The following is a 27,738-nucleotide window of genomic DNA, read 5'->3' as shown; positions in this document are numbered from 1 at the left end:
GGCACAGAGTCCCCTAAAATCTCACACAAAGTTTGGTCAATCTCAATTGCAGAGTTTTCTTGAAGCATAAAAACTTGATGGCCTGTGGCTCTGTGTCTTTGAATTTCTTCAAACCTCTGACATGTCTTCTTATATATCCTAAAAGAAAAAGAACAAATTGTTACAATTTAATGAAACATGGGGGTTAAGATATATTCTTTCTTGTGGTTATATCAGTTACTTTAATATCACTTTTGTTCTAGGTGTTTATCAAAAGTTCTCACCACCCCACTTATATAAAATAAAAGTGTATATTAAAAAGACTCATTTACTCACTTACATTCATTCGTAACCTGAAAATATTGGGTCTTCTGGCATTAAATATTAGATATCTGCAAAAGCAGAAGTTAACATATTAGAGTCAGCGAATGAAATAGACATAACAGAAAATTGGGCAACCGTTGTTCTGGAAAGTCCAAAACATGTCTTCCACGTAAATCATTAAGGTCTCTTAAGGAAATAGCAGCAACAGATTTTCTTGCATGCAATCACGCAAGAAAATGAAAACTCATCAATCCTCAATATGTGCCTTACTGCAAGCATATTCAATTTCTATTTAAAACAGGTATCGAAAAACATTAACAGTTCACTTCATAAAATTCAGCCATCCAGCACTAAAAGAGAATACAACTATTTTGGATATTCTTGCATTTTTATTTGACAACCGTCAGTTCCATAAACAAAGAACAGCTTTCCATCTAATCTTCACTCAAAAAACCAAAGATTACAACAGTGAGGATACATTAACTTTTCAATGGGAACTTTAATAAAGAATCCACAAAACACAACTATTCATTCCTTATATTTTTTTTTATTTCTTAAAGGAATAGTTTACAACTCTTCTAATCTTCCCTGTTCCATTTTTTTCAACGTCTCTCTCATGCATCCATCAACTGTTTGTTTCATATCACAGCAGAGCACACACTATATTCTCTTATGATTGTGTGAATGATGTCATGACAGCCATGTATTACAGATAGTAGAGAGAACTTTTTTTTGTAATAGCAGACCAGATACATTTGTTGTAGTGCGATGAAGTTTCTTTTCCGTGTGTTAATTATTTCATGCACTTAGTATATAAAAAAAAACGTTTATATGTATTTTAAATTCCAATGATGTAGGAAGGTATGTACACCTTGTCAATTCTTGTTGCTGCTCATTTTGAAACCTAATTCCACTGGTGACTTAAACCATGAGGCATGTTGAGGCTTAACAGCTAAGAGCGAAACTACAAGGCCTGCTGCTATATGTTTCTTATGGTAAAATAAAGAATTCATTCAGATTTAAAGATGATACCAAATGACATTTCCATAGCCCATACAATGTACTTTTTTTATGGCTTGTGGTTGTGCAAAACCACCAGGAATAATCAGACTCCATATCATTAGATACTATTACAGTTAAGTCTCACTATGGCAAACTTATAAAGACTAAATGAAATAATCTTGATGGCCTGCACCTCTGTGTCTTCGAATTTCTTCAAACCTCTGACATGTCTTCTTATATATCCTAAAAGAAAAAGAACAAATTTTTACAATTTAATGAAACACTGGGGTTAAGATATGTTCTTTCTTGTGGTTATATCAGTTTGCTTTAATATCATTTTTGTTCTAGGTGTTTATCAGAAGTTCTCACCCCCCCCCCCAATGTTTCATTATTTGGCTTTGAAATAATGTGGGATTTAATATCCCTTAATTTAAATAATTTTACATTGCCGAAGTAAAGCCTTTTGGCTCTTTATTTCAGTAACTAAATGAAAGTTTGTTATAGTGAGTTTATTGCAATATATCTTTGTGGTTATTTAATATTTTTGCTTTAACAAATTATAAGCAACAGTTTTTGTTTATTAATGGTACTAGTAATAAAGAGTCAATCAATTATACACTCAAAGAACAGCATTAAGCATGCAAGCCATGGGAAAGCCAACCACAATGACAATTTTTGAATTAATCTGTACTTCATTAGCTACAGTATGCCAAATTTCCAATCTGGCTTAGATGCAATAATCATAAGGAAATGTCAAACTAATCTAATTTAAAAATAACCATGCTTAACATAAAAAAAAATAATAAATAAAAAAAAAACATCTGTCTAATAATCTAGCTAAACTAATTCAAATACATTACAGTAAATGTCCAATATTTATAAACACCTTCAAATGCGTCATCACCTTCAAAAGTGTCATCTCCTTCTGACATGAGTTCATCATCTGAGCAGATATTAAGAACATTCACTAGCATTTCTGTAACTGAAAGGGAAAAAAGAAAATTTGTCATAAATTGATTGGTTGGTATATGTACAATTAGTATTTTTTCAGTTTCTTTGTTGGATACATTACAGCAATAGAAATAACAAATGTTCTTCCACTGATTTTTTAAAACTAGTGGGTAAAATGAGGCAATCACTATCATCCCACATAAAAATTAGAAATAATCAAAATAAACACCCTCTATGAGTCAAGGCACACAGCATCTATGGTAGTGCAGAAAAGATGAACAAAGAAATTCCATACTTCTTCAGCCTATCTCAAATCAGATATAATCAGTGGCGAGCTATAAGGGACTCGCCCGAGCCCTTTGTTAAATTTTTTTCAAATTTGCAAGCCCCTTGTTCTTCTTTACTTTTTCAAAAAAAAAAAAAGAAAAAAAAACATAATTTTTTGAAATATATTAAGCAACAAACTCATACGGTAACCTAACAAAGTGATTTTATTAAATAAAATATTATAGTTACTGTTGCTACCATTTTACAAATAAGAATTCACTTTTAGTAATCACATATAAATAAATAGGACTATAAAATAATGCCCCTTGATTGGTACCATTGATTATCACTTGAAGTACAAAAACAAAAGAGAAATATAACGTATTTCAATATTTCTGTGTTTAGATAATATTTATTTATTATTTATAGATTGTTTGTCATACAAACTTCTATCGCAAACAAAACAAATTTGTTTATAAAAAATGTGGACTATTACATATGTGCGATTATAAAAGATTTTATTCTTATTATATTTTGATAGTTAAAAAATATTTTTCTTATGTAAGATAAATTAACACAGATGATTGTGTGCAAATATTTCATGTTTAGATCATGAAATATCTGTTTAAAAATGATAGCCTTTACAGGTTGATTGTCCCCTCATACTTTTTGAATGGCATTTGTACACAAGCTGTATTAATAAACGTTTTTGTGTGAAATACGGCTTTTTTTTTTTTTTTTTTTTTGCTCGAAGATGCAAGCCCTTTGTTAAAATTTCCATAGCTCACCACTGCACCACTGGATATAATCATAAGACAATCGTGACATAAAATCTTACAATAGCCTCCCAAAGGAACCAATCCTAACCAGGAAAAGAAAACACTATTCCAAACTAGCATTTTATAAGTGAAAAGCATCACTTTAACATCAAAACAAAAATGTTCTATTAATGCTTTTGTCAGAGAATTTAAAGCTTCTGAGTCCTTACACGTACCCATCCAATGTAATAAAAACCAAGGGATTATCTTTCATCAAGTCTTGTCTTCATTCATCACAATTCTCAAGCATGTTGCCTGGATATGATGCATAGGCCTTTAGACTTAACACCTATTCAAAAGTTTATAGAACTGTTATATTACCTCTCTTTTTTCTGTTAATAGCCCTTGAATATGATACCATGGGCCTATTGTTAAACTATTTGTAACCAATGATTTCATTATGGTTAGTATGAGTAGCAAATGTCCTCCCCACCCTATCTAATCCTGCAGAAGTATATGAAATGTGAAAATTTGCAGTTAATAAAATAAGTTTCTCTGCAGTAGTAGTAGTAGTACTTGTGTGATCTATATACCAGAATTCACATGAAGAAATAAAGATTGAAAGAAGACTTAGAAAGGACTACCTCACTTCGGTGTGCATGTGTGTGTGTACTAGTATTTCAACATAGAGGAGACTATATACACCCTCGGTACTGAAATACTAGCAATCATGAGAAATAACAACAAAATCAAGAGAATAACAACCCCTGGAGAGCAAAGAAATAAAATGCAATGCAAGCATACTGCAGCTGCATATGCTGATTTCACGATACCTGAGAAAGACTCTTCAACACAATGTGGGAATTTACAGAGGCTGTATCATCTCAGATAAATGAGAATAAAACATGCCTTAAACCAACCAGGGTGTAAGGAAATAAGGTTTGTTTGTTTGATGTTTTATGAAGCAAGGAATGATCACAACAGCATACAAGAGTTAAAATATAGTAAAAATAGATATAAATAAGAATGTACGTAAATGTAGTTCTAAAAAAGAAATGTACAAAAACAAGTATAAAAAAGATCAACAAAAAAAGTGTAAAAAGTTCCTAAAACATAAATAAGAAACAGCAAGTTTCATATTTATGTTATTAAAAGGATATATACAAGAAACAATGCTATAAATTAAAAAAAAATAATTATTATTATTATTATCTGAGACCTCTAGGGAGTCAAGGACTCATCGAGGGATGCTATAAATGACCCAAACCAGCTGTCATACCTTCCTTTAAATTCATTCACACTAGATGCACTTACTACCCCTAAAGGCAAAACTATTCCACTCATGGGAATAGTTTGCCTTTAGGCATACCACTGGGAGAAAAACCTAGCTCTTATCCCTTTCTTGACTGTGAACAAACTTAACTTCCATGGATGCCCCGGTGTTCTATTCCCACCCTCCCTATAACAAAAAATTTCATCAGATGATATCCTATAACACCCATTCCAAAGTTTATAGACCTCTGTTATATTACCTCCCTTTTCCTGTTAACCAGAGTCTGCAATCCACATACAATCTGTCCTCATAATCTAAATCCCATAATCCAGTTATCCCATAATCCAATTATATAATCTTTGTAACTCTTCTTTGCACCAATTCCACAGCTTCTTTATCCCCTTGGAACTTGGGAGACCAAATCTGTGCACAATAATCCAGGTGCAGTCTTATCAAAGCCTTATAAAGAGGCAAAATGACTTCCTTATCCTTACATGTCAAGGCTCGCTTCAACATCGCAATTATCCTCTGAGTTGTATTTGCAACTTTTGCTATGTGACCTTTGAACTTAAAATTTAACAGTTGTTGGAGTGTATGCCCCTGAAGGAGGAAAAGAAGAAAATTATTACTTTTACAAAGAGTTACAAGAATATTCGAAAAATTAAATAAAACAGACCATATAATTATAGCCAGAGATCTTAATGCCAGAATAGGAATGAAAAAAATTAACAATAATATACAAATATTTGGAGAACCAACAATAAACAAAAATAGAAAGCAATTCATTGATTATATAATATATAATAATTTAAAAATAATGAATACATTTTACAAACATAAAAGATACAAACATAAAAATATACATAAATATACATGGTGCAGAAGAGGACAAAAATCAATAATAGACTACTTTATAGCAAATGAAAAAGCAGCAAACCACTTCCTAGATATTAAAGTCAGAAGAGGGTTAGAAATCGACACAGATCACTATTTAGTGCAAGCAAAACTAAGATTTCCACCAAAATGGTTACAAAAAATACAAAAATATAAACAAACCAGAGAAACAAAATCTAATTACAAAGTAAGACTACTAATGATTCAAGTATAAGAAATTTATACCAACAGAGGATTAATAACTACTTAGAAAAAATACAAAAAAATGAAGACATTGAGAAAGAACAGAATAATACAAAAGAAATTATTGCATCAGCAGCTTATGAAAGTCTAGGAACACACAAAAAATACCATAAAAATAAAAAATTACATATATGAGACAATGAAATAAAACAATCTTCTTTCACTATGCATTATTCTCGCTTCCTATGCAGGGTGCGCGTGTTACTTAGATGCGACTTCTTGTTAGTACCACTCCCAACCGACCTGTCGCCTAGCCTACCGATGGGGGGGGGGGATATATATTTTTGGCTGTAGTAGCATATGTTCAGAGGGCTGGTTTGCCTGCTTGCGGGATGAAAGACGCCAGATAAACTGGCAGAAAAACCCTACTGCCCAAGACCAGCTAACTTGGCTATGGCTGAGGATGATCCTCAAATTCCTCACCTCTTAGACTGGAATCGAACCTGGGACACTCCTTCCCCAGTCATATGGTTGTGAAACACAAAGCCACTAGGTTAACTGTGCGGACTACAATGAAATAAAACAATAATTGAAAATAAAAAGCTGACTTTTAAAAGATGGTTAAGTAGCAAAAAACAAGAAGGTGAAATTGAATATAAAAAAAGATTGGCAATAGCCAAAAGAGAAATCAGAAAGAGACATGGAGAAAGCTGGGAAAAAATTTGTATCATATCTAGAAAATGACATATACAAAATAAGACCCAATGAATATAAAATATTAAAACACATGCATGCGGATATAAAAAAAACTGCAAATATAAATTGTGAAATAGATGTAAAGGAATTCTTGGATTACTTTACAGATCTTTGAATGGATAATACTGGCATAAAAAAAAATTACACCAAAAACTTACAAAATACTTGAAATGACATAATAACAATGAAAGAATTAAAGGACAACTTAAATAAAATAAAAAATGGCAAATCAGCAGGACAAGATGGGATAAATTCCGCACTGTATAAATTTGCTGGAAAAAAATTTCATCAAAGATTATTAAAATTTTTAAATAAAATATATACAAATGGACAAATACCAATAGAATGGAATACAAGTATAGTAATACCTATATTTAAAAAAGGGGATAAAACAAAACCTGCTAATTACTGAGGTATTAGTTTATTGAATACATGCTACAAAATATATAGTAGAATACAGAATACTTAATGAAAAACTGAAAATATACAGTGAAAAAATATTATTAGAATCTTTAAAAGGTACCTGTGGCATAACTATAAATAATAAATTACACAATAATCACAGTAATTAACTTTAATGAAATAAAGGTACAAATATTTCGTACTGAAATTAACAGTACATCATCAGTGTAGACAACAAGCAGTTCAAATGAATGGAATACAAAGTACATAACAGTCGGTTAATATCTCCACTAACCGAGTTGTTTATCATGCTGTAAATTTTGACTATAAGCTTTCTAAGATTTAGTGTGTCATATGCTGCTGTCAAATCTATAAATACAGCTCCTGTTGCTAACCCTCTTTCAAGGCCATCCTCAATAAACTGTGTTAAGTTTAATACTTGTCCAGTGCATGATCTTCCTGGTATAAAACATGGCAGTGAAATTTGGGGAAGAAACAAACAAGATAAAAAAGAATAAAAACAAGTGAAATGAGATTTATGAGAAGAACTGCAAAATACACATTATTAGACCAAAAAAAGGAACAAAGACATTTTAAAAGAACTAAAAACAAAAATGGATAGAACATGTAAACCGAATAGTCAACACCCGATATCCTAAACATATAATAAAATATAAGCCAACTGAAAAGAGAAGGCAGGGTAGACCTCAAAAAAGGATATTGGTTGAATAATGAGATCAGAACAGACCAATATGGTCTATACCCGTAATTAGAATTATGATGATGACATACATTACAATATCCCTTACAGGCATTTGTAGAGCCAAGGAGATTTTTGATGCAGTTTCTTTTGAGACCTGAGAAACTGAATTCAGCATTTTATGATCTTTCTCAATTTCATGCTCACCTCAAGGAAGCCCATAAATATTTATCAGTTAAATATTTAAATTTTTTTGGTCACATATGACGTCACTTGGATGCCATATGGTCACTCCCATATCTCACAGTTTTGGGAGTAAAGTCTCTGCTAGAAGAAGAAAAAGAAGCAGTAGGGTGGCAACTTCTTTTCCACACAGAATTGGTAAAACAATTACAAACATCCATGTTCTCCAACCAACAGGCTGCACATATGAATGCACATGTACTATCTACTCAGCCAACAGGCCAGAAAATAAGGTAGTCTAAGGATTATCCCATCCTTCTAAAGGCCAGATCTCCTTTCGCATCTCTGCTTTCCTTCAAACTGAAGCAAAGCACAAATATGAAAGATATAATTGTAACAGAGGAATCTGGTTATGGGAACAGATAAGGATGGCAATAGTTGGAATGAGGACCACAGGATACAGCGGATACACACAGATATCCAAACACGGAACCTTCATGAAACAAAATGGTTACAGTTAAAGATACATTTAATAGTTATTGAGATGGAAAAGGTCAAAGCAGTAATTATAGGCTTATATGTCATTACATGCACACATACAAGTATGTATGTATGTATGTATGCATGCATGTAATGACATATAAGCCTATAATTACTGCTTTGACCTTTTCCATCTCAATAACTATATGTCATTACATGCATACATACAAGTATGGCATTATACTTGTCCTGTAAAATGCTATGTAATCTCATAATGCTGCATAGTATAGGATACAAATATATTTTTTTTTTTTTTTTTTTTAGAATTATGGAAAAAGCAAAGTCAGTGCACTTGTTATTTTGACTGGTTTACCTTTAACATAACTGGAAGAATAATATAACACTGCACCCTTTAACTAGGACAAAACTGAGTTTGATTCTTGTCGAGACAAGCAGAATCTTTATATGACCTTTTCTCAAATGAAGGTGATCAGTAAATCTCATAGAGAGGTAGTATTGTTTCTGTCCCCCTCCCCCCAAAATTTTTGGTTTTTATCCTGTATACAGGCAAATATTAGCCAGAATACATAATTTACCAACAAAACAAACTATTGGTAGGTGATAGATGTTGTTTGTGTAGAGGATGAATAGTAGTGCAATGTGTAGTTTTGGCATGTGTACGTGGAATACATCTGTACTAATTTGTACATTAACAATATAGGAAAGGACCTGAGAGGAACTGTTATTTGCCGATAATGAAAAGTTGGGTAGAGCAATAGTTAATACAGATGATGACAAAATTTTGCAGGATGATTTGGATAGATTGGCAGTCTGGACAAAGGAGAATGGATGTCAGGAAATTGATGAAGCCAGAGACTTGGGAGTGTTAGTGGATAGGGAGTTAAAGTTTAGGAGGCACATAGCAAAAGTGGCTAAAGCAGTTCATCAGATCACTTGGTTACTGAAGAATACTCTGACAAGCAGAGACAAGCAGGTTATTGTTCCTCTTTATCGAGGCTTGATAAGACACCATCTTGACTACTGTGTGCAGATCTGGACACCAGGGTTTCTTCTTGATGGGGAGGAGGAGGTAGAGAGGATCTAGAGGCAAGTGACCAAGATGATAGCTGGTCTATGGAATGAACCTTACAAGAAGAGGTTGAAGATCTGTGGGTTACAGAAATTGGTTGATAGGCAGAAATGACCGAGAAATACAAATTACTGAGGGATTTTTATAAAATTAATTCAGAAGACATTTTTCAGAACAGGTCTGGTGGTGGGAGAACTAGGGGCCATCCATGTAATCTGAGTAAGAGTGTAGTTAGCAAAGGTGTTAGAACTAGGTTTCTTTGTTTGGAGAATAGTGAATGAATGGAATAGGTTACCAGAATCTGTTTGGGTGCCATGACTGTGAATGAGTTAAATGCAAAGTATGATAGATACTGTGCAAATGTTGGATAGTCTTGACATAATGTTAAGGTCTCTTTCTTGATGAGTCTAAGGACTCCTTGGAGCAGCCCATAATAATAATAATATTAAGTAGTGTAGATGCTGAGTTGTGTGGAATGGAGTGCCCACTGTGATGAGTCTTTGGGCTTCTTTGAGGTGACACATAATAATAATAATAAAACCAGGAGTTTTCAGGAGGGGAAACCTTGGTACTTCCATCTGAGGCTGGCTAACTTATCTTCAGTTGGTTAAAAAAAAAAAAAAAACTTATAAAAGTTCTACACATCCTGGACAGGATTCAAACTTACTTCAGTTTTTCCAAAGAGCAACGTGATACAAATTCAACTGCTCGTTACATACAATAACTTAGTCATGTAGATACTTCATGTGCAAACTTTTGTTTTCTTAGGGTAAAATGTGCATGAAAATGTAATAATTTATTGTTAATTATAATATAGAAATATTCTAGGATTTTATATCATGGATGTTTTTTTAAAACAAACTTTTTTAAAAGTTTAAAAATTTTATTTCATAAAATATTTAAAGCCAATGATATATTTTATTCATCTGATATAATTATTAGCACAAAACATATGTATACAACAAAATAAATAAAAAAAAAAAAAACAGAGCTCACCCTTCTCTCCCACAAATGGTAATGACCATGTAAAGACATCCATAAAATTAGGCAACCAATAAGGATGAGGTGAACAATTGAACTGGCGGATGTTCATAACATTATTTTCATACTTCAGAACTGCAGCTAAGTGAAAGTTAAGCATATTCAAATATATAATTAATGAAGTATTAAAAATTATATCAAATTAGAACAAAAATAAGAAAGAAGAGTGAGAAAAAAGGTTCAGAAAAAAACACAACCCCTCATTTCAAATTTTCATAAACTAGCTACTTCTTGTAATAACAAAAAATATTTTGTAAAATATACAGATATAAGCTTGAATAACAACATGAAACATCTATATTTACAACTAATGCAGGACACCAAGTTATACTGTTAAAAAAAGAATGAACAAAACACATTATTTATTAAAATAATTTCTTTATGCACTCCCTATTAGTGTCATATTAGCAAAATCAAGTGTCTCTTATTCAAGAGCATTTTAAAATATCTTAGTTAAATTCACTGGAAGATGATCAGCTCATTATCATCAAAAGACAATGTTAATGTTTTTGATACTTCACAATTTTTGATTATTACGGCTTTTCTCTTCTTTTTTCTGCTAAGATATGAGATATGCAAATCTCATATCTTAAAGTGTGATATCACAAGAAAGAAAGAAGTCTGATTATCGTTTGACATAAAATTTGCTTTCATTCAATTATTTACATATCCCCGAGAATCTCCACCTACTGCATGAACATGCAGAAGAAACAATGGGGGTGAAACATCAGAAGTTAAACAGTTAATTCTATGGCAAAATACAATGGGGAATAAACAAATCTGTTATGCCTTATTATAGTAACAAAAACATCCTTACAAAAAATATGTTCCCTTACTACATAACATTTGCCTTCAGAGAGAAAAAAAATACATTTCCAAAGAAACCTGTTTCAAAATGGTCACCCATCTCCAAAAAAAAAAAAGGTTTCAGCAATATTTGTTGAACTAGATATGAGAAACCAAAATATCTCTAAGTGACATATGCTGATATCATTGGACTTATTCAATAACCTGTGTGTAGAGGCTTAAGTGCTGTGAGGACATCATGTTGGAGGTTTAATGGATTTTTTACAACACTCAGAAAGTATTAAAACAGAATTTAATACTTCCTATATTTTGTTTCAGTCACTGAGACATCTTCAGGGATTACAAAAAATGAATGTAACATAAACACAAATAACAAACAATACTAAGCCGAACCACGTGGGTGACACTCAAGTCCTAACTAGGCGGAGCTTCCCCTAAGGGCAGTTGTAGGTGGGACCTCTGGTGATAAGTGTTTCCAAATCTTAGGAAGCTTAATGCAACCGTATTTATTAAGATTTGGTTGATTTCTGAGAGCTGCTGCTGATTCTAAGAAAAGTCTCTCTTTTTTGAATTTGCTATGGTGGAGCATGGTGGTTTTTTTCCATGAGATCCTATGGGTTATATCCAAGACATGGTCGGCAAGGCCTGACTGACCAGTTGTGGTGGCAGATGTATGACTTGCATTCCTCCAGACGGATGGTTTCTGATCTGCCTGTCTGTCCAAAGTATGCCAGCTTACAGGAACAGGGTACACAATCTTTGTTGAACCACCCTTACAACTGACTACATACACAACACTTTTGTCTCCAATGGCTACAGCGATCACAGTATCAAAAAAATAATCAGTTTCTCCTCCATTCCCCGGTCTTCTCATCAGATAGTTTAGAAATGCCATCACTATACCCTATATCCGTGGCACATCCGAAAAAATAGCCAAGATTTTAAACAAGTACAACCGAAAAACAGCATTCAAGCCCCACCACAAGCTTGCTACCTTTATCCGTTCTACAAAAGATCAGCTCCCTCCTCTCTCAGTGCCTGGAGTTTATAAAGTACCCCGTTCCTGTAAGCTGGCATACTTTGGACAGACAGGCAGATCAGCCACTATCCGCCTGGAGGAACATAAGTCATACATCCGAAAACATGACCATGGTCAGTCAGGCCTTACTGCCCATGTCTTGGATACAACCCATAGGATCTCATGGAAAAAAACCACCATGCTCCACCACAGCAAATTCAAAAAAGAAAGACTTTTCTTAGAATCAGCAGCAGCGCTCAGAAATCAACCAAATCTTAATAAATACAGTTGCATTAAGCTTCCTAAGATTTGGGAAACACTTATCACCAGAGGTCCCACCCTACATTCCAGGCCACCTACAACAGCCCTTAGACGGCGGTCAGCCTAGTAAGGACAAGTGTCACCCACATGTTTGGGCTTAGTATTGTTTGTTATTTGTGTTTATGTTACATTAGTTTTTTTGTAATCCCTGAAGATGTTTCAGTGACTGAGATGAAATATAGGAAGTATTAAATTCCGTTCTAATCCTTTCTGAGTGTTGTAAAAAATCCATTAAGCCTCCAACATGAAGATCCATTCAATGACATTTGAAACTGCTACAGGGTCATTTCTACCCTAGTTTATAAATATCTTCTTAGTTAAAACTCTCAGTATAGAATTTCAGATATAAGGCATGAAGAAATCAAAGCACAAAATTTAACATCCATTCTTTATATGAGCCATCAGGCAAGAAATAATAGGAAATGTGAAAATTGGAATCTATCTAATCTTAACACATTCATACCAGGCTACATTTTGCATCACACATCTGGTGGGAGATTGCTTGACTCTGTAACACGTTCCTTCTGCTTTGGGCAGGCAGACACATTTTTACACATTTGACAATACAGCTAGTTCTCTTTTTACATAGCTTTTTTTTATTATTTTTTTTTATTTTTTTACACGATTTTGAAATAACACAGTTTAGAAAACAAAAGCGACTCTATTATTACATGGTATATTTTGATTTAACAAGGTTCAAATGGTGCTTTGTTCAATATATTTTTTGCTACAGGGCTCTGAACACCAGTATGTATCTGTGTGCATTGAAACTAAGTTTTCTGTGAACTAAGAAAGAAAAAAAAAAAAGATGCCATTGTGCAGATGCATGATTAGTGTATCTAGAAAAGGCAGACTATTATTATTTTTCTATGGTGAACTGGATTCTGTGATGCTTGCTGTTTAGGTGGAGGAGTCTAATGTGTCTGAGCCATGTGGCCAAATACAGAATCAATGTATCTTAGCCAGATAGAAGATTTGAGAATGGCAGTATCAAGGGCATGTTTTTCAAAATGTTATTATTACGGGTATCTCCATGGAGTCAGTAGACTCATCGCGAGAGACCCAAACTATCAAAACAATATCTATCATACCTCTTCTTGAATTCATTTACAGATAAAGAACTCACAACTGAGTCAGGCAATGCATTCCACTCAATTCACTACCCTCCAAGCAAAAAACCTAGTTCTCACACCCTTGTTAACCACACTTTTCCATAATTTCCAGGGATGACCTCTTGTACTTCCATCACTATCAACACAGCTGAAACATTTCCCCTGCATCAATCTCATAAAAACCTTTTAGTAATTTAAATGTTTCTATCATATCCCCTCTTCTCCTCCTATCAACCAACCCTTGCAATCCACAAGCTCTCAATCTATCAATGTAGGAAGCATTTTTTACATCACTCACCAACTTAGTCACTCTCCTCTGAACCCTCTCCACAATCTCCTCATCTCTAAGGAATCCAGGTGGCCAAACTTGAGCACAGTAATCCAAATGTGGAAGTATCAATGACTGTGTCAAGATTGGGGATATTGTTATATAAAAAGAACTGAAATCAAAGCTCACCATGATATTATTATTTAAAACAAAATTTTGAATTAAACATTTGAACTGAGTGGAATTTTTAATATAAATAAAGGTGAAGATTTAGCTAATTGTTTGGCTAACTTAAAAGAGGGGGAACCAGTAGCATCCACTATTGGATAGAGAGGATAATTAGATTTATGAAGTTTAGGTAATCCATATATCCAAGGAGGCAGAAACTAAATGGTCTCAGTTTTTTTTAACAGTTTAAGGTGGCCAAGAAGTGACCTTTTTTTAGGAGCCTTTTTAATGTTTTCTGAGAATTGGTGAGGCATAATCCAGAGATTTATAAATAGTGCAATGTCTGATGAGTAATACATTCATTTTCTGATTTTAATCACTAGTACTGTTGACCACAGTAGTGTTACCTTTGCCAGCTCTAGTGATTATGTTATTGTCTTTGTGTAATTTACAGAGAATATGCAACTGGCTGTCAGATAGATTTCTTTTAGGTGGCAATGCTTGAGTAAGGATGTTAGTTATATCAAACCTGATGTTATAGGCAATAGTAAGAAGCAAGTGGCAGCTATGTTTTATATGCAACATGATGGAACTTGATGAGGTGCTGCTGCAAAATTATGGCCAAGGCTAATTTAGCCGAGTCTTTTTTGATGAACGACTAACAACAATTTGAAAAGGCTATGTGGATGAGAAACAGACTTACTAAGACAAGACTTTTCTTAGAATCGACTTTTCTTAAAATTGAACTGAAGGATTTAACGAAATTTATTATTTTCTTAGAATCAGCAGCAGATTTGTTAAACTAGACAATTCTTAATAGATATGGTTGTGTTAAACTTCCCAAGATTTGGGAAACTTTAATTTTTAGGCTATCCAAGCACCAATAAAGAACGCCCCTTGTAGGACTTTAGGCTTTTAGTCTAGTTTTTTACCACTTATTGTTTTGTGTGTGTGTGTGGGGGGGGGGGGGAACATGGAACATGCACGTTCTACAATTTTGAGATTATATCCCTGATGAGGTTTCTGTAATAGAGATGAAATATAGGATCTAATAAACTGGTATTTTATTGTTCCTCTGTGCTGTATTATTCATTCTATTAAATCTAATAATGTGTTTAAACTAGTACATATGGATAAATATTACAGTCCAATTCAGTAAAAAAATTTCTCCTACATATCAAGTGTAACTGTGTTCATGACTATTCAAATCTATTCCATGAAGTCCTGTAGAGTTTACTGCAATGCAATTTAAACACTGTTCTGGAAGAAGAGTAATGCAGGGTAGGTCAGAAGGACATGCAATTTAATCCCACCTTCTATTCACTTGCCTTCTACAGGCAAGTGGATCGGAGAAGGAGAGTTATCACAAAGAAAGAAATTACACATTGAGATAACAAGCACTCAATACAGCCTACACTCAAACCTGCAATCTAGTGAGTGCATTTTCTATACTTGGGCCCAGGCACATTAGATTCATTATAGCACACTGAAACAGCCAACATCTTAATATTCACTTCATAATTTTGGGTCTCCTGTGATAAGTCTTCTGACTGCATGGAGATACCCATATAATAATAACAATAATAGAAAAGAACCAAATAACTGCCAGTCTTTCCCAGACACATTAGTTGTATTTCAAATGATTCATTAGAGACACAAGCACACACACACACACACAACACAGTGAGAGAGAAGCCATTTACATAATCACATGATCATTCAGTCCAACAATATGCCATCCTCAAAAAACATTAACACATAGCAGTGACATAGGAATGCTATGGCACTGGACAGGTGCCAAGGTCACCTATGTCGGAAGTGCAACAGGTGGTAGAATATTTTACCAATTATCGAAACTGTCACTAAAAACAGCGAGTAGCTATGAATTTGCTAAGGGTACCAAAAAACTCAGCTATGCTAATTACACATGGGAACAGAAAATTAGGGCTTTCTGTTCCCATGACACAGAACTCAACCACCTCTGTCACACAACCCCTATCACATGCCTCACATTGTACTTCTTACTAAAACATAAGACCAAGGTAAATAAACTATTACCATCTCCTACATTTGGGACACATCAGAAAAGATAGCCAAAGTGCTAAATAAATATAATTTCTCTAATTGGCAAACTTAGGTGTTGGACAATATTCATAACTTATTTTAAAGGCATTACAACACTAAACAAACTAAATAATAAAACGATGCTAACTGGCTTAGATTTTGCTGGATTTCAAACAAGCATCTTCAGAGCAATATTACAGTTTACACATGATAGTAAGCGAAATCAAATTGTAACAGATAAAAGATCTGAAGTCCTAATTTGGCAATCTCTGAATGTTGACTCCTTGCGTAAGAGTTGATATTAAAATAACAGTCTCCCATTTGGCAAATTAATGTAGCCATAATCTTAACCATAATTCTAACTTAATTCTACAATCCTAACCTTAAAAAGTACGTTAAGGTTAGGATTGTGGAATTAAGAAGTATTACAGAACTGTTGGACTTCTTTTTTACAACATTAGAGGGTGCCAAATTAGGAGTTTAGATCTTTTGTCTGTTACAATTTTATTTCACTTACTTACTATCTTGTGTAAACTGTAATGTTATTTGCTCTGAAGATGCTGGTTTGAAATCCAGTGAAATATAAGCTAGTTAATAAATGTCTTTTTATTAACTAGTTTCTTTGGTGTTGTAATACCATTAAAATAAGTTATGAAATATAATTTCTACACTATATTCAGACCATAGATTAAATTGGCAGACTTTGTGCATTCACTTGGAGAGAGGGGAGAGAAGAATAATTTGGCCTACTTCAGACAGATGAATATGTTAACATCTGGGGTGCATAGAAATACATCCATTACCATTAATATGGCAAGTAAGGGCTGACAGACCATGCTTCTAAAAAGATTAGATGGAAGAAGAAGACTACAGTGCTGCATGGAATCACTATTAGTTGGAGAGACTATTTTTGGAAATAACCACAACAAGGAAGCACTCCAGAAACCTCCATAAGTATGACTGCATTAATTTACCAAAACTTTGGAAGATAATCATTTTAAGACTAACTATAATCTAGCAACCAAAATTTTCTTTTTATAAAACATTGGTTACTAAAATAAAATGTTAGAGTAAGTGGTCTACTTGATTATTAGTGTATGTATACTGTGACAAGTTTTTGCTTTGAAATCCAATGAAATATTTGCAGATAATTAAGTATCTTATTTATTTTGCTCTTATAGAGTTGTATTGAATGCTGCTGAACTCTTAAGATGAACGAATAAATTTAATTTTTTTTTTTTTTTGTAATATTCATATGCATTTTATTGACAGATTTCTCGACAAATCTCCTCTCTGATTCTGGAAATAGACAATATGATCCTCAATAAATTATCAGAAAGAGTTGAAGACAACTTTTTTTCTTTCTTTTACTTTTTTTTTTTTTGTATGACTATTTTTTGCTGTTTTCAAAATCACCTTATTCTAAAAACAGTACAATTTAATAGTTTCGATTTGTAGAAAAGGATTTTGAATATACATTCAAAAATCAGACAGAAATGAGTCAATGTATATAGTTCTTAATAGAGAAAAGTTTGCAAGGGAAAAGAATTAGACCTGAACACTGTGTTTACTTGGAGGGGAACAAAAAAAAAAACCCATCAGTTTTTATGGTTTGCTGTGAATGGTTATATAATGAAAAGAAAACATACTAGAACTCTGCAAAAGTTTTATATACCAGTGAGTCTTATAGACAAAGAATGAGTCATCCAGAATTACAAATGAAGCAACCAAGACTGCTAAGGCCAGGGTATGTCAGGTAATTGTGTATTCTTCTGACCAGTTATGCAGTAAGAAAAAAATCCCCTCTATTCTGTAGAAGATCAGCTAAATTCACCTTTACTATTATAGACAAGGTAATGCAAAAATTAATTAGGAATCATATCCAGGATATCTTCAGTAAGGATCATTCATTGGGCAGAGTACAGCATGGTTTCATTAAGGAGAGATCAGTTATGAAAAATCTGATTACTTTTTATTATGATGTCACAAGAAAAACAAATCAAGTTAATGGCTATGTTGCAATTATGTTGGAGGTTTAATGGAATAATTATCAGCACTGAGAAAGGATTAAAAATAATTTTAATACTTCCAATATTTCGTATCTGTCACAGAGACATCTTCAGGGATTATTACAAAAAACTTTTTGTAACAACACACACACAAAAGCAATACAGTAGTGAGTGAAACTGAAGTCCTATCAAGGTGGTGTGCCCTCTATGGGCATTAGCAGGTGGCCTAGGATGTAAAGAGGGATCTCTAATAATTAATGTTTATTTTGGGAAGTTTAATGCAACCGTATTTGTTTAAATTAGGTTAATTCCTGAGTGCCGATGCAGATTCAAAAAACAGTCTTTCTCTTTTGAATTTACTATTGAAAGTTTATTTTTCACTTGGTCGGACTATAATAAATTTAGTTTAATCCTTTATCCAAGTGTGTGCAAACAAAGTTTGCGCCTGAAAGTATCTTCAGGACTGGGGTAAAGTGGTACAACACTGGTCGACTCCTTGCAAAGGTGGAGCAAGCTACCAACACTCTTATCTCAGTATCTCCCATAATGTAAAACACATCTCCTTGCAGATATGTATAATGTTATGCATTAAGAGAAGGGCCACTACCCAGACTAGTGTCGACCTTTATTGAGGTCTCTTCAGTGGGATCCAGGCCCAAGTGAAGATACCAAGGCAGAAGCATTAGCAAGGTCATCTCCTCCTATAGGAGCTGCCAAACGGTGTGCCACCTTTTTATTAAATTACTCTGGATTTAGAGAAAGATGTTGAAAGTTTACTTTTCACTTGGTCAGACTATAATAAATTTAGTTTAATCCTTTATCCAAGTGTGTGCAAACAAAGTTTGTGCCTGAAAGTATCTTCAGGACTGGGGTAAAGTGGTAAAACACCGGGCGACTCCTTGCAAAGGTGGAGCAAGCTACCTCAATGCATAACATTATACATATCTGCAAGGAGATGTGTTTTGTATTATGGGAGATACTGAGATAGGAGTGTTGGTAGCTTGCTCCACCTTTTGAATTTACTATGGTGGAGCATGGTCGTTTTTTTCCAAGAGATCCTCTGGGTAGTATCCAAAACATGGCCTGCAAGGCCAGATTGACCATAATCGTGATTGCAAACGTAAGATCCGTGTTCTTCTAACCGAATGGATGCTGACCTCTAACTGCCTCCAGCATGAATTCTGCACAGCACTTAAGCCTCAACACACGTATGTTGCAATTAATTTGGATTTCGGCAAAGACTGACAGTAATCTACATAAGAATTTAATGACTAAAATATGCCAAATGCATATGATCACCTAGTTAGACAGGTAAGAAGGCTGATGGATGACAAAGTAGTGTTAAGAGGGGAGGCTACAAGGAGCAAGATAGTTGAGGTATAGCATTCTCAGTTTGGTATTAGGGCAAATGTTTAATATATTCATGAATAATGTAAGTTCCAATACTAAACTCTAGATAAAATAAAACAAAATGAAGAAATAGAAATAGAATGGCTTAATATAAAAACGATACTAAATGCAGCAGCAAATGAAAGCTTAGGAAAGACCAAAAAAAATTCAATAAAAGAAAAAAACTGAAGATCTGAGATGATACAATCAAAGAAATAATCAAAAAGAAAAAAGAAGCCTATCACAAATGGTTAAGCAGTAAAAGATTAGAAGATGAAATAGAATATAAAAGAATAAAAGCCATAGCTAAAAGAAAAGTCAGAAAAAGACAGAGAATCATGGAATAAATTTGTTTCTAATTTAGAACATGATTTATATAAAATAAGACCCAATGTATATAAGATTTTGAAACACCTAAATGCAGATACCAAAGAAAACATAAAATTAAACACTGAATTGAAATTAGAAGAATTTCTAAATTACTACACAGAACTGTGGACAGACAAATATTTTAAAAAAGACAACTGGCAAATAATTAACAAAAATGAAAAGGAAATAACTGAAGAAGAATTAGAAATCAGCCTGAAAGAAACAAGAAACGGAAAATCACCTGGAGAAGATAAGCTAGGTTCAGAACTATATAAATACGCAGGAACAAGATTAAAAAAAAAGACTCTTATTATTTTTAAATAAAATTTACTCAACTGGTATCCCCCCCAATAGAATGGAAAAAAGCAATTGTGATTCCTATCTTTAAGAAAGGTAATAGAGATGACCCTAAAAACTATAGAGGTATCAGCATACTAAATTCATGTTACAAAATATACAGCAGAATCTTAAATAACAAACTAATGAAATATTCCCAAAACTTTATTCTAGAGGTACAAAATGGATTTAGAAAAGGACGATCATGTATAGACCCAGCCTTCTGCCTAAAATTAATAATAGAGAAAAGAAGAGAATATAATTTAGAAACACATATTGCATTTATTGACTTTGAAAAAGCATTTGACAAAGTTAAAAGAAACATATTATTTAACATATTAAAAGAAAGACAAATACCAAATAATATCCTAAAAGCTGTCACAAGTATATATGAAAATAATCAAATACAAATAAGATTAAATCATGAGCTATCATATACAAGAGAGATAAACCAAGGGGTCCGACAGGGATGTCCCCTCTCAGCAACTCTTTTTAATATCTACTTAAATGAAATAATAATAAAATGGAGTAAAAATTTACATCAAGGAATTAAACTTTCACCTACAGTTAACTTAAACACTCTCCTCTTTGCAGACGACCAAATAATAATTACAAATTCTGAAGATAACTTACAGAAAGCTATTTTAAATCTAAATGAGATATCCAAAGATTATGGTATGATAATATCAACGGAAAAATCAAAAACTATGGCCTTTAAAGGACAAGATCCAGCAAGAACTAAAATAGTATTAGATAACAAGATCTTAGAACAGGTGAATTAATTTAACTACCTAGGATGTATGATCACTTATGAAAATGAAAAAGATATAAACATAAAAATTGCAAAATATTTAAAAATAACAGGAGTAATTAACTCTATATTTAAACCAAACCTAGTTCAAAAACAAACCAGGCTAAAAGTATACAATACATTAGCCCTACCGGTCTTAATGTATGGAAGCAAAATCTGGACAATAAAACAAAAAGACAAACAAAGATTAACAACAGCAGAAATGAAGTTTATGAGAAAAACTGCAAAGTATACCCTACTTGATCACAAAAGAAACGAAGATATTATGAAAGAATTAAACCAAGAACCAGTAATTGAAAAAATTAAAAAATATAAACATAGATGGATGGAACACGTTCAAAGAATGAAAACAGAAAGATTACCAAAACAAGCCTTAAAGTACAAGCCATTAGGAAAAAGAAAACCAGGACGTCCTCTTAAACGATTCAACGATGACTTCTAAGGCAGGAACAGGCCATACTAGGCCTAAATCCTTGATACGTATGATGATGATGAATAATGTAAGTTCCAATACTAAACTTTCCCTCTTTGCTGGTGTGAAGATGAAGAGAGAAATCAACTATTCAGAAGGTCAGTTCTTCACAGGTGGTCTTTAAAGAGGAAAGGAGTGGATTTAAAACATAACACGAACAAAGGAGTCTTTGTTGATATGACAATGTGCAAGTATAAGCAATTCAGTATGAAGATAATATTAGTTGGATATAAGTTGAAAGGACAGCCATTAGCAAAATATGAATGCAAGGATGAGTATTTAGGTGACTGTGAATTTTAATTCAGGAATCATATTGGTAAGAACTATAAAACTCACCAGAATATAGGCTTAAGTGAAGAAGCTTCACTTGTGGGAGAAGAAAAATTATTATCATTATTATCTGAGACCTCCAGGGAGTCAAGGACTCATCGAGGGAGGCTGTAAATTACTCACCCCCAGCTATCATACCTACCTTTGAATTCATTCACACTAGATGCACTCACTACCTGTAGGGCAAATTATTCCACTCACTCACTGCTCTCTGGGAGAAAAACCTAGCTCTTACCCCTTTCTTGACTGCAAATAAATTTAACTTCCATGGATGTCCCAGTGTTCTCTCCCCACCTTCCACATAACAAAAAATTTCATCAATTGAAATGCTATAACACCCATTCAAAAGTTTATAGACCTCTATCATATCACCCCTTTTCTCCTGTTAACCAGAGTCTGTAATCCACATACTCGCAATCTGTCCTCATAATCTAAATCCCATAATCTGGATATAATCTTTGTGACTCTTCTTTGTACCCTTTCCACAGCTTCTTTACCCCTTGGAACCCGGGAGACAAATCTGCGCACAGTAATCCAAGTGTGGTCTTATCAAAGCCTTATAAAGAGGCAAAATTACTTCCTTATCCTTACATGTCAAGATTTGCTTCAACATAGAAATTATCCTCTGAGTTTAAATTCTTATCCACCAATACACCAAGATCCCTTGCCTCTTTAGTTTCTTATAGCATAACCCCACTAATATAATATGCCGCTGGAACTCTAATCACACCAAAGTGCAAAATTATGACTCTCTTATTCAAGTTTCAAGTCAGTACTGGATTATGGCTCCCAAATTTAATAACCTGCGTCTTTAATGAATGTCAAGAAAATCAAAGGTACTCGGATAACTCTCACTGAGCACATGGAGATTGTATGATAATGGTAATGAATGTTGGTAAGTTGAAATCAGTTGACTAACAAGAGATGGATTTAACTGAAGATTTAATTGAAGGTTATAAGTTGGTTCAGGACATGTGTAAAAGACAGGGATTTGCTGTGCTTTGCTAGAGGATGTGATAAAACAATATCCAAGAAAAGAGTGGAACAGCTTCGACAAGCTACAGAAGTAATGAATTTATGTACCTATGTCCTCTAGCCATAAAAAAATTCAATTCTTTCCTTATTTAGGAAAGAATTGAGTTTTGTTATGGCTAGAGGACAAGTCAATTAAATTTATGTTTAATGATTATCTCTTGGCACCTTGTCATGTCTGATATGGCATAAGAGATCTATATTTAAGGCATAAGATATCTGTATTTAAGTTCAGGAGATCTAGAAAAGGCATATGACAATGTGCAAAGAGAAATGCCATTCACAGTGATTATAAGGTTTAAACAGGAAATCACACAGACAGCAACACATAACCTATATTTAAGTTGTACATCAGCAATTAGAAGTGAAGGTACAGGATGATCTTGGAATTGTAAATATTCAGCTCAGCTCTTTGCTTTATACAGATGATATTATACAAAATAAATCTAGTACAAGCCTTCAGGAGTATAACTTAATTGAAAAACTTCAGTAACAAATTGAGCATCAAAATACATTTTTGATATTTTTGGTAGTTTTTTATAACTGCAGTGAAACTAAACTTTTTTTGTCTTTGGTAATAAGTAGCATATTAGGAAAGTTTACAGAGCAGGGTCATGCAGCAGAGGTGAAGGAATCATAGTCTCAGACAGGAAATGCCCAGACTCCAAACCAATCATGGTCTCAAGGTGCCATTTAAAAGATACTATAACTCAGACTTCCTTCAGGTACAACATGGCACAGCAAGCAGCAGCAGGATTATTCTCCAGTTCATCAGGAAGCCTCCTAAAGTGTTAGTGACAGGTTCAGTTTCATGTACTATCTGGCATCCAGGTAGAAAATGTGGAAAGTGCCACTTTTGCTCAAAATTGTATATACAGGAAAACCTTGCTTAATGTGATTAATTAATCCATCAATTAATGTGCATTTAAGCAAATGCAATAAACAACAGAAATAATTATAATTCATCCATCAATTAGCATATATTTGGAAAAAAAATTAGTATAAGCTATATTAGAGGATAAAATCAATTTTTATCCTCTGAAGGTTCAGTTTCATGTACTATCTGGCGCAGCCAGGTGGAAAGTGCCACTTTTGCTCAAAATTGTATTTACAGGAAAACCTTGCTTAATGAGATTAATTAATCCATCAATTAATGTGCACTTAAGCAAATGCAATAAACAATAGAAATAATTATAATTCATCCATCAATTAGTATAAATTTGGAAAAAAATTACAGTATAAGCTATATTAGAGGATAAAATCAATTTTTATCCTCTGAAGGTTCAGTTTCATGTACTATCTGGCAGCCAGGTTGTGGAAAGTGCCACTTTTGCTAAAAATTGTATTAATGCACATTAATCCATCAATAAATTTATGGGCATCTATTTGTATTGTTTATTGCACTTAAGCAAATGCAATAAACAATACAAATAATTATAATTCATCCATTAATTAGCATAAATTTGGAAAAAAAATTACAGTATAAGCTATATTAGAGGATAAAATCATCAAAGTTAATAAAAATCAATTGCTTAAATTTTTATTTAATGTCTAAACATAAAGCTGTATAACTAGAGGAGACCTCCGCATAGCCTTTAAAGGAATGCGGAGAACCGACCAGGGCCTCTGACCTAATGTCCAATCCTCACCTTCTCGTGGTGCACCCTGTTGGGTATCTACTTGGATACTGAACGAACGAGGATGGGCTGGCAATTTGAGATTTAGACGACCAAATTGTATTCTTATTGGTTAAACCAAAATGAAAAATGATGGTATGACATGACAAAATTTCATGCCAGCTGGGGCGTCGCCCGGTTAAACAAGGCCCCCGTTGTTTTCGCCAGGGAACCAGGGCGAAGAGCGAAAAGTCAGCTACTGGAACAAATCTGAAAACAAACCCCAACTCAACATCACCAGAGTTAAAGATCGGTACTATCAATATAAGAAGCCTGAATGGTAAAGAAATGGAGCTAGCTAAGGAATTAGATAAGTACCAGATCGACATAATAGGGATGACTGAAACAAAAAAGACAAAAACTGGTGAGATCTTTCTGAGCAATAAATACAAAATGTTATATTCAGGCAATGACAATCAAGGAAAAGAAGGAGTAGCAATAGTATTCAACACAAAATACGAGGCTAATCTTCTTGAATGGCAGTCAGTCTCAAGTAGAGTAATGTGGGCAAATATGAGAATGGGGAACTGGACAATGAGACTTATTTGTGCCTATGGTCCCACAGAAGATTCTACTAAGGTAGAAGTGGAGGAATTTCAATTGAGGCTTTAGAAAAAGCAACCGACACAATGAAAAAGGAAAAGTTGGTCCTTGTTGGGGATCTAAATAGCAGAGTAGGAAATGATTTTCAGACATACAAAAATATTTTGGGAAAATTTGGAGAAAAGAGCAAAGCTAATAATAATGGCAAATATCTGTTGGATTTCTGCTCAGGACATGGACTGGTTATTACTAACACCATGTTCCAACATAAAAATATGCACAAATTCACATGGAGAGAAGAGGCTAGGAATAAGAAAAGTCTCATTGACTATGTTATTGTTGATAGTGATGTTTTCTCCCTGGTTCAGGACACCAGAGTGTACAGAGGATTTGAAATTGGAAGTGATCGCTATTTAGTCCTGAGCAGGATAAAATTGAATTTCATATTGAAAAGAATGACATGTAAGAAAGTTTTAAAGCGAATAAAAGTTGAGCAGCTCTCAGATGTGAACTGTAGACTAAAATACACAAAGATTATTGAAGAAAAAATGAAAGTTTGAGAACAGGAATCAAACCTTACAGATTCAGTGGCAAACTCTGAAGAAAAGATTGATTGATTCTGCCAGAGAGGCATGTGGTGAGGTTGTGTGCAAGGATAAAAAAATCAGAACTCCCTGGTGGACACAGGAAGTTAAAGAGGCAGTGAAGGAAAAGAAGAAAGCATATCAAAAGTTCCTGGCAAATAAGTCAGCTTTTACTCTTACAGAATACAGAGACAAATGTAAGAAAGCTAAACAGTGTGTAAAACAAGCTAAACAAACGTCATGGGAGGACTTTGGCAAGAATATAGAAAATAAATATCAAGAAGGTGGCAAAATATTCTGGAGGTTGTTGAAGAAGCTTAGGAATGGAGGAAAGAGTGCTGTAAAAGGAGTTAGAAATGATAAAGGTGACATGAAAACGGAAGAAAAAGATATCCTTGAAGTATGGAGTAATTACTTTGAAAAACTGCTAAATGATACAAGCAGTGATGACAGCACAGTTGTAAAAAACACTGACCAGGCATGCAGTCAGGAATCCATATCCATACTTGAAGTAGAAAAAGCCATCAAAGACTTGAAATGTGGAAAAGCAGCAGGAGTAGATGATATTCGACCAGAAATGCTGAAATATGTGGTATAAGAGTCTTACAGTGGCTGCACTGCATAGTTCAGAAAGCCTGGACAGAGGGACGAATTCCCGATGATTTGAGTAGAGCTCTCATAATACCCATATATAAAAAGGGAAATAAAACTGAATGTGAGAATTACAGAGGTATTTCCCTACTGAGTGTTCCTGGCAAGATCTATGCAAGTATACTTGAGAAACGGTTGAGAAGAATTGTGGAAGAAAAGCTTGGTGAAGAACAAGCTGGATTCAGGCCAAATAGTGGCTATCAGGATCAGATCTTCACTTTACGACAAATAGTCGAGCAAGCATGGGAATATAACAGAGATCTGTATTTAAGTTTTCACGATTTGGAAAAGGCATATGACAAGGTGCCAAGAGAGAAGCTATTCAATACACTACAGTTATATGGTGTCAATGGGGCATTATATCAAGCAATACTTAGTCTTTATTTGAGTTATAAGTCAGAAGTTAGAATTGAAGGAAGTACAGGAAGATGGTTTAATGTTAAATCTGGTGTGAGACAAGGATGTACATTATCCCCTCTGTTATTCATTATCTATATGGATCACATTATGAAGGAAAGTGGTATTAAACATGATATCAAAATTGGAGAGGTTAATGTCAGCTCTTTGCTTTATGCGGATGATGTTATACTTCTAAATAAATCCGCTACAAGTCTGCAGGATTCTCTGACTAAATTGAGTAGCTGTTGTAATAGATATGGTATGAAAGTCAGCAATAAAAAGACAAAGACAATGAAAATAGGCAGAATCATTGAAAATGTCAACTGTATTGTGAATGGAGAACCTGTGGAACAAGTGAAACATTTCAGCTACTTAGGCACGATTTTTACTGAAGATGGTAAATTAAATATAGAAACAGACAGCAGAATCAGCAAAGCTGGTATGGTAGGAAGTTAATTGAATAAATTAATATGGAATAAGAGATAAATTAGTCAGAACACTAAATTAGCTGTATACAAGATGTTCCAACCAGTTTTAACTTATGGATCTGAGAGATGGGTCAGAAGTAAAACACTTGACCAAAGACTAGAGACCACAGATATGAGGGTCCTGAGAAAGATTAGAGGCATGAACAGATGGCATTAATGGCAATATCATATTAAAAATGAGGATATTAGGAAAGAACTTGACATTGTCAGCATCCAGGAATGCATTAGCAGAGCTAATCTCAGGTGGTATAGTCGCTTAAATAGAATGGGAGAGGAAAGATTAGCAAAATGAGTGTTCTTTGCAAGGTTAGCAGGAAACGACCCAGAGGAAGACCAAAATATAGGTGGATTGATATGGTACAAAGTGCCTTAGACGATAGAAATATAAGATCTGATAATGTTGATGTCTTGACAAGTAACAGGCTGATTTGGAGTAAAATTGTAGATAGGAAGTTAGTAATGATGTAAATTTTTCAATTTGTACGCCCCTTGAGGCTACATGACAGGAATTTGATGATGACTATTTTGCCATCTTTCCACTAAAATGGCACCTTCCCAGTACTGAGGTTCAAATTAAACAGCTTGGTCAGAGGAAAGATAATTCCCTT

At 33.8% G+C, this 27,738-nt stretch overlaps 1 protein-coding gene across 2 annotated transcripts in view; it reads right to left on the bottom strand.

The window, feature by feature from the left end:
* Positions 1-27,738, bottom strand: part of LOC150099340 (serine/threonine-protein phosphatase 2B catalytic subunit 2-like) — a 273,967-nt gene that overhangs the window by 61,214 nt on the left and 185,015 nt on the right. Inside the window, exons 9-10 of one of the 2 annotated variants that reach the window (XM_090404069.1) lie at positions 10,239-10,364; positions 2,192-2,287 (exon numbers count right to left, since the gene is read on the bottom strand). In XM_090404069.1, the coding sequence (XP_090260195.1) occupies positions 2,192-2,287; positions 10,239-10,364 (222 nt within the window). The remainder of the gene's footprint in view (positions 1-2,191; positions 2,288-10,238; positions 10,365-27,738) is intronic. The other variant, XM_090404070.1, reaches the window with a different exon arrangement.

This window comes from Typopeltis vanoorti, chromosome 14, assembly GCF_054136105.1.
Source record: "Typopeltis vanoorti isolate ZY-2024b chromosome 14, IOZ_Tvanoo_1.0, whole genome shotgun sequence".
Lineage (NCBI taxonomy): Eukaryota > Metazoa > Arthropoda > Arachnida > Uropygi > Thelyphonidae > Typopeltis > Typopeltis vanoorti.
The sequence above is the reverse complement of the archived record's forward strand: the minus strand, read 5'-3'. Positions and strand labels throughout refer to the sequence as shown.